Genomic DNA, 9018 nt, shown 5'->3' on the forward strand with positions numbered 1-9018 from the left:
CTAGCCTCACACATACGCAGTACTAGTAGTACTGTCCGACCTGTCATCGTTGTGTCAAGATTAACTACATATCCAAATTAAATGACGAAATTAACGGATCGATGACAAAGTTTCCGAAGACTTTTCTCAAAGCATCTCCAACAGGCGACCTTTGCCCGGTATAATTCTTGGACGTCGATAACTGCTACACGTGTGGCATCTAGGGGGTATCTGCCGCACGCCCCGTGTGGCATCGACACAGGCCCGCCCGCACGAGCACGTCCGGGCGCACCCCGCCACACCCCGCACGTTCGGTGTGCGGCGCGATCGCCCGCATGAGCACGTCCGGGCGAGCGACCACGCGGCCCGCACGACCCGTCTCGGCCGTCGCCCCTCCCCGCCTGCGAGCCACACGTCCCGCGTGGCAGTAACCACGCGTCCCGCCGCGATTGCTATGGTCCGGACCCTCTTCCATGTATGTGTAACTCCAGTTGCCATGTCGCTGAACTGCAGTTGCCATGTTGCTGAACTACAGTTGCCATGTCGGACAACTACAGTTGCCATGGTTGCTCGTAACTCCAGTTGCCATGTCGCTGAACTACAGTTGCCATGTCGGACAACTGCAGTCGCCATGTTGCTGAACTGCAGTTGCCATGTCGGACAACTGCAGTTGCCATGGTTGCTCAACTGCAGTTGCCATCTCAGGTCAAGTGCCGGATGCCATTTTTGGGCAACTGCAGCTGTTGCCATGTATGGTCTGGTCTACTACAGTTGCCATGATTTAAAAACTTTAGAAGTTTCCACCTACTAACACTAGGCTGTTGCCATGTAGCACTACAAAACATGGCAAAAACCATGTCCGGGGTAAAAGAGAGTTGCCATATGCTTACAAGCACACTAGGGCAGTTGCCATGTACCCTACAAAAACACATGGCAACTGATAGCTTTTGGTGTGTGGGAGAGGAGATGGGCATGTGGACTACGGTGGTATCTTTAGGAGTTGCCACCTACTAACACTAGACAGTTGCCATGTAGCGCTACAAAAATAGACGTGGTGAAAGAACATGCGGTGCCCCCTGTTGGGGAACGTAGTAATTTCAAAAAAATTCCTACGCACACGCAAGATCATGGTGATGCATAGCAACGAGAGGGGAGAGTGTTGTCCACGTACCCTCGTAGACCGACAGCGGAAGCGTTATCACAACACGGTTGATGTAGTCGTATGTCTTCACGATCTGACCGATCAAGTACCGAACGCACGGCACCTCCGAGTTCTACACACGTTCAGCTCGATGACGTCCCTCGAACTCCGATCCAGCCGAGTGTTGAGGGAGAGTTTCGTCAGCACGACGGCGTGGTGACGATGATGATGTTCTACCGACGCAGGGCTTCGCCTAAACTCCGCAATGATATTATCGAGGTGTAATTTGGTGGAGGGGGGCACCGCACACGGCTAAAAGATCTCAAGGATCAATTGTTGTGTCTCTGGGGTGCCCCCCTGCCCCCGTATATAAAGGAGCAAGGGAGGAGGAGGCCGGCCCTAGGAGGGGGCGCACCAAGTGTGGAGTCCTACTAGGACTCCCTAGTCCTAGTAGGATTCCACCTCCCATATGGAATAGGAAAAGAGGAAGGGAAAAAGAGAAGGAAGGAAGGGGGCGCCCCCTTCCCTAGTCCAATTCGGACTAGACCAAGGGGAGGGGTGCGGCCACCCTTGAGGCCCTTTTTCTTCTTTCCCGTATGGCCCAATAAGGCCCAATACGTATTCCCGTAACTCTCCGGTACTCCGAAAAATACCCGAATCACTCGGAACCTTTCCGAAGTCCGAATATAGTCGTCCAATATATCGATCTTTACGTCTCGACCAATTCGAGACTCCTCGTCATGTCCCCGATCTCATCCGGGACTCCGAACTCCTTCGGTACATCAATATACATAAACTCATAATAAAACTGTCATCGTAACTTTAAGTGTGCGGACCCTACGGGTTCGAGAACTATGTAAACATGACCGAGACACGTCTCCGGTCAATAACCAATAGCGGGACCTGGATGCCCATATTGGCTCCCACATATTCTACGAAGATCTTTATCGGTCAGACCGCATAACAACATACGTTGTTCCCTTTGTCATCAGTATGTTACTTGCCCGAGATTCGATCGTTGGTATCTCGATACCTAGTTCAATCTCGTTACCGGCAAGTCTCTTTACTCGTTCCGTAACACATCATCCCGCAACTAACTTATTAGTCACAATGCTTGCAAGGCTTATAGTGATGTGCATTACCGAGTGGGCCCAGAGATACCTCTCCGACAATCGGAGTGACAAATCCTAATCTCGAAATACGCCAACCCAACAAGTACCTTTGGAGACACCTGTAGAGCACCTTTATAATCACCCATTTACGTTGTGACGTTTGGTAGCACACAAAGTGTTCCTCCGGTAAACGGGAGTTGCATAATCTCATAGTCAGAGGAACATGTATAAGTCATGAAGAAAGCAATAGCAACATACTAAACGATCGGGTGCTAAGCTAACGGAATGGGTCAAGTCAATCACGTCATTCTCCTAACGAGGTGATCTCGTTAATCAAATGACAACTTATATCTATGGCTAGGAAACATAACCATCTTTGATTAACGAGCTAGTCAAGTAGAGGCATACTAGTGACACTCTGTTTGTCTATGTATTCACACATGTATTATGTTTCCGGTTAATACAATTCTAGCATGAATAATAAATATTTATCATGATATAAGGAAATAAATAATAACTTTATTATTTCCTCTAGGGCATATTTCCTTCACCCCCATGTTTGGTTTTGGTAATTGATGACAATCTCTATGGACTAATGGTTGCCTTGAGTTATATTTGAAGGATTTGTCCATAGGCATTTCTTGAAGTCCATGTGTTGGTTTCAAGGAGTTTATGTGGTGATCAAGGTGTTATTAAGGAATTATCCAAAGATTGGTCATGTGAGAGTCGAGCTTATTGCAAGCGTGTCTTGAAGAAGAAGATTGTGTGATCATTCATGTTTACCTTCAAGACATCACCCAAATGAAGAGAGTTGGAAAGAGTCAAGGTTGATCAAGACTAAGTCAAGAGTGAATCAAGCTGATCAACACACAAAGCGCACAAGATGTACCGAGGGATCAAGCGATCCCATGGTATGGTAAGCATTGTCAATTACGCCTTGTGTACTAACCCATGGTCTTCGTGAGTGTTTTATGTGGGGTTAGGTACGTGTTCATGGGCTTGCGTCAAGAGGAAGATATCACTCAACCCATGGAGAGGATGACATCAAGTGGTGATCGTCATCAACTGCAAGTTCAAGTGGAGCATCACGAAGAGATCAAGTGCTTGAAGCTTGCCGTCCATTGTGGTGACAATGGACTTGTGAAGATGTGCGGAAGGGTGGCTCACCCATAGTGGAGTATGGGGGAGCAATCAACTAGTCTTCATCGAGCCAACGCAATCAAGAAAGGTGGTCCATCTTGAGGGAGTCAAGATCGTCATCATCTAGCTCAAGTGGACCATGTGCAAGGCAAAGGTTTGCTCTTGATAGGTTTTCTATTTTACCGGTCTCATGATGGTAGTTGGGAGACCGGGTTATAGGATCGATTGCCGTACTATCAAGGGGGGCTCTCGATGAGTAGCTTGATCGTATCGTTCATAAAGAGCTCAAACCATTGCATCCTTGCATCATCTTTATTGGTTCTTTTTTGGTTCTTCTCTTTGTGAGTTTTGGAGCTTATGGTCATCTTGATGACAAGCTCGAGTTCATGGAAAATGGAGTTCACTCGCATCTTCTATGATGTTTTCGATATTGGAGGTTATGCCGGTTCTTCTCGGTTGGAGGTGACGGGCGCGACGGCAGTTCCACCGCACGCCCCGAGTCGCTACCGCTGACCTCGGAGGGAAAACAGCGTGCGGGCGAACTCCCTCATACGCCACACACGCGAGTTGTCCTACGTGGCACACAAAATCAGCCCTCTCGTGCCAAGATTCGTGCAAAAGACACTGGGTGGCAATCGAGGCGTGTGAGCTAATTGGCTAACGCCCACATGTGTGGGCGTTAGTGTTTTCGTAATTCTTTTACGGCGTTCAAATAGTCTTTTTGCATTCGTGAGCGACGGAGAGATTTTCCGGATGCACAAAAATATGGCGCCCAATCCAGCGGCCCCACCAGCAATACCCCGCTCGCACAATCCGACGCCCCAAATTTGCAGCCCAGCAGCCCCACACACACCCGTGCGCTAAAGTTCCTTGTGCGCGTTTTATTTTACAGCGTTTGCTGAAGCGCTGTTTTTTTGCCTACGGCATAAAAAGAAATATTTTTTTAGCGCGTGAGGTATTTTTTGAGCGCTTGTTGAAGGTGCTCTGCTTTCCAGTAGGTGCTCTGCTCTTGCACCGTGACAACATGGGAATTCAGATGGTTTCCTTTCCACATGCTATCTCTTTTTTTTTTGAAAATAAAAAGGTAGAGATCGCTCTACATTATATATTTTAAACAGGCCGGAGCTTTGGGGGACCACAGGCTATCTTATGGACCCACCACCCTAGAAATCCAGCCTCCTGTTCTTGACAAGTTCAACGGAAACATCTTTGATCTGCATTCCAGTAACCACACCACACGATCGAGCTGGGCTGCACTCCGGTTCTCCTCCTTGCACGTGCCACCCAGTGACCCATAGTGATTGATTGTTCACGGTGTTTTCCCCGGGCCCCGGTTTCCGCCAACTTGCATCGTACTTTGCGGGTCTAGCTACGGTTTTCCAGTACCAGTATCACTTTCAGCCCCCATCTATCAATTTCTGTCATGGTCGACCCACCACCTTTGCTTTCCTCGTGTTTACCCTCACGCATACGTACAACTACTATTATCGCTATCAATACGTACATAATAGGTGTCCAGACTAATTGACATAGTTCGTCAAGAACTCAAGATCAGATGCAAAGACGATCCAAACCCCTGTCTCTTTATTGCTACACCAACATTGCACACAGAAAAAAGCAGCATGCCAAGAAACCCAAATACGATTGGCTACGGCCTACGGCCATGCCATGCATGCACGCTAACACAACGCACGGGCGGGCAGCTAGCCTGCTTGCCGACCACCGAACCATCAGATCAAGCGGAAGCGGCGAAGCCCTCCTCCTCGACGGCGGCGTCCACGGCAGCGTCGGTGCCCTGGGCGTTGGTCCTGAAGCAGCTGAAGCGCCGGATCTCGCCCACGTTGCCGGCCGGCTTGGGCACCCTGGCGAGCTTCTCCATGGACCTGGCGAACTGCCCGAAGAAGGCCTCCTTGCTCTCGGCGAACCGCTTCACGATGGGCGCGGTGGTCTTGTTCTTCACGAGGGCCATGTCGGAGGTGAACACGCCCTGGTTGAAACCCAGCGCCTTGTAGTACGCGTTGTCGAACAGGTCCGGGGTGATCACGTCCAGGTTCTGCAGCCGGTCCGGGTGCTTGCTGCAGTTGGCGGCGAGCTTGCGGGAGAAGGTGTCGTCGGCGCGCTGGGACCGGTCTTCGAAGCTGCCGCACTGCGACCGCCCGATGGTGTGCGCGCCGGAGAGCGCCACGAGGTCGGCCACGTCGCCGAGGCCCCTGGTGCCGAAGGACTCCACCAGCGTCGCCACGCTGGCCGTGTTGGGCGCCGGGAGGTCGAACACCTTGGCCTGCGCCGCGGGGGCGAGGCTGTCGAGGTTTCCCTGCGGCACGTTGAACCAGGGCCCGCCGGAGATGACGATGATGTCGCGGGTGGCGAGCAGGGTGATGTCGGCGCAGGAGACGACGGGCCCGCACACGGCGTGCGCCCTGGCGCGGATGGACTCGATGAGCTGCATGGCGCGCGGCTGGATGGTGAGGTTGGGGCCGAGCGCGGTCTCGCGGGCGGCCGTGTTGTTGAGGAGGATGGAGGCGTCGCAGCCCTGCGGGAAGCAGTCGTGGAAGTAGAGGCGGAGCATGCCCGCCGCCACGGCCACCTCCTGCCGCAGCGCCGCCTCCACGGACGACCACACGATGCCGTCCAGCTGCGTGCACGACGCCGCGTGGAAGTCCGGGGAGGCGTCGCCGGTGAAGACGGGCAGGGACATGGCCGGGGAGAGCAGCGCGGCCGCGGTGACCAGGACGGCCAGTATTGCTGAGCTACTCGCCATTTTTTGGGGCCGAAGTGAAGCTCGAGCTTGAGCTGAAGCTAGCTTGACTGGGCTTGTCGCTTCCTCACGCCAGGCAGTGGGCGTCATTTATAACGGGAACCAAACCGGGTGAGATGCAGAGCGTAGAAACAGCGGCGCCAATCCGGCTTAACTCACGCACCAACCACTCCATGTGTCTTCGTGCAATATAGAAATGGAAATGTTTTCTACAGAGAGGGAAAAAGGATGAAGGTGACTAGCAGCGAGCAGCCTCTGGCTCACATGCACAGTGGCACAGCCACGGGCGATCACGTGGTGAGCATTAACTTGTGCTATCCGTATGCACACTACTCCGACTATGTGCTGTTATTTCTGGACTAATAACAATTTGTCATGGTGTCAAAATTAGTGTATCCACTCAGTTCAAAAAATAAATAAATTAGTGTATCCACTAAGCCAGACCAAGTGATTTGTTTCAAGAAAACAAAGCCTGATCAAGTGATTTCATGAAGCTACTAAGCTGAGTAAGATAGCCTGTGGAAAGGAAAACATCTGATTTCCCATGTTGTCACAGTGCAAAAGCAGAGCACCTACGGGCTACTGCTTCCCGTGAGAAAAAGTCTTTGTAAACTTGGACACATCAATCCTTTAAACAGGGCATCTCCCCATCAATCCGTCAATTTCGTCAATGAATTTGGACACGTAGTACGTCTCGACAGGTCGAATAGTACTACTAGTATTGCGTATGTGTCAGGCTAGTCGAGAAAAGGTAGTGCGTGCTCATGGTACGAGTATGGGCGTGAGGCGGCCAAAGTGATGGCAGAACAATATTGTACTTCCTTTGTACAGAAATATAAGAGCGTTTGGATACATCACTATGCTCTTATATTGTATCTAGCAGTTAAACCCTTCGTTCTTAAATATAGGTTTTGTGGAGATTTCAATATGGACTACATACGGATGTACATAGACATAGTTTAGAGTGTAGATTCACATGTTTTGCTCTGTAAGTAGTTCATATTGAATTGCTCCGTTTGTTGCGAAAATACAAAGTTGAACATGGGTGTGCGCATCCAGTGAATAGTAAATTCATAAAAAATATTAGATTTTTTTAAAAAATCTGAAATTTCACGGTATGAACTTTAGTCGATCATTCTACTCACGTGTGAAGTTTCATGATGTATTGACCCCATAGTATTCTTAGTGAAAAAAATACAAATGCGACCATACTATTCATTAAACAATGTTAATATAGATTCGGTTAGCTTCTATTTTGTCATTTTTGTCCAGATTACCACGGATGTGATTTCTTTATGAAACTTCATGTGCGAGTATACCGATTGACTATGTATATTAAAAAAATAAATTCAGATTATTTTTCTAGCATTTGTTTGAATTTACTATTTATAAAAGATGCGCGCACGCATGTTCATCAAATCCGCGTTCCGTATGTTGTTTATATTGAAATCAAGACTTATTATTAGGAGGGAGTAGAATCACGCTGCTACGTGCGAGTTGCCGGAGATGGCGGGAAATTTCTGGTGCGTGCATGCGCGTGGCTGGGGTAGACACCGTGCACGCGGCGCCACGATCCATGCATGTCTAGATGATCAATTGCTGCGTACTGTACGTGGCACGTGCAAGAAGGAGATAAGATGAGATGAAAGATGCTTTTCTGCTACTAGAATGTGCCAAGAACGAGACAGATATTTATGGGCGCGTTTGGTAGGTTACGTTAGGTCGGGCAGGGCTTGTGCGGAATGAAAACAGGCTATTTGGATATCTATGTTTATTGTTTGGACCGCATAGCGAACCTTAAAACACCCCTCAGTCAAGCCTGCTAGGAACAGCCAAATTGGCCGTTTCCAGTAAGCCAGGCTCGAGTGATGCAGGGGAGGGGAACGCCGCGCCGCGGCACGCAGAGGAGGGAGATGGCGGGAGTGATGGCGCTTCTTCGAAAAAGCGGCTAGACGAATTCGAGTCACCGTCCGCCGATTCGGTCGCCCTATATATCGAGGGTGACCGCCGCAGCAGAACTCCAGCCACCATTTCCCCCCTCTCGAGCTTTCCCTTCGAAGCGGATCCACTTCGACGACGAGGTAAGCGGCGCAACTACTCTAGCAACCGGTTGATTGCGGCAGCGGGTCGACTCGTCCTCCTCTCTGACGTGCCAGGCACCTCCTCCGCGGCCGTTCCGACGTGCCAGGCACCTCCTCCGCGGCCGTTCCGATGGCGTCTGTAAGTTCAATGACCACTTTCTATCTACTAGTTCTAGCTAGATATGTCCATGTGGTAGGGTTAGGTGTCTGATCTGTTTGACTGTGATGTTGTAGTAGTTAGTTGTGATGGATTTGGAGCATGCTAATGGTTGTTTCCATGTGGGCAAGTGTTAGTAGCTAGTGGTCATGGATGGATTGGTGTTAGGCTGGTGTGCAAGTGTTGAACAAGATCATCCATGTGTCCATGATTAGTGCTATGTTATGTTGTCTTGATCTACGCTATGCTTTGATGGATTTGGTAGTGATTTCTTCAACTAGATCATCCATGTGTGCATGTGTTACTGCTAGTTTGTGTTGGGAAACGTAGCATGCAATTTCAAAAAAAATCCTACGCTCACGCAAGATCTATCTAAGAGATGCATAGCAACGAGAGGGGGAGAGTGTGTCCACGTACCCACGTAGACTGAAAGCGGAAGCATTTGACAACGCGGTTGATGTAGTCGAACTTCCTCTCGTTCCTACCGATCAAGCACCGAAAGTACGGCACCTCCGAGTTCTGCACACATTCAGCTCGATGACGTCCCTCGAACTCTTGATCCAGCAAAGTGTCAAGGGAGATGAGTTCCGTCAGCACGACGGCGTGGTGACGATGATGATGAAGTGATCCGCGCAGGGCTTCGCCTAAGC

At 50.0% G+C, this 9018-nt stretch overlaps 1 protein-coding gene across 1 annotated transcript; it reads right to left on the reverse strand.

Moving 5' to 3' along the window:
• Nucleotides 1–4928: 4928 nt before the first annotated feature.
• LOC123055356 (peroxidase 66) lies at nt 4929–6085 on the reverse strand (the record flags this gene model as incomplete). The annotated part of the gene is given in 1 exon segment (XM_044479352.1): nt 4929–6085. A coding segment is annotated over 1 exon segment (978 nt), but the record flags the coding sequence as incomplete, so codon positions are not given.
• Between the last annotated feature and the right edge of the window lie 2933 nt (nt 6086–9018).

Source organism: Triticum aestivum, chromosome 2D (genome assembly GCF_018294505.1).
Source record: "Triticum aestivum cultivar Chinese Spring chromosome 2D, IWGSC CS RefSeq v2.1, whole genome shotgun sequence".
In the NCBI taxonomy this organism is placed as follows: Eukaryota; Viridiplantae; Streptophyta; class Magnoliopsida; order Poales; family Poaceae; genus Triticum; species Triticum aestivum.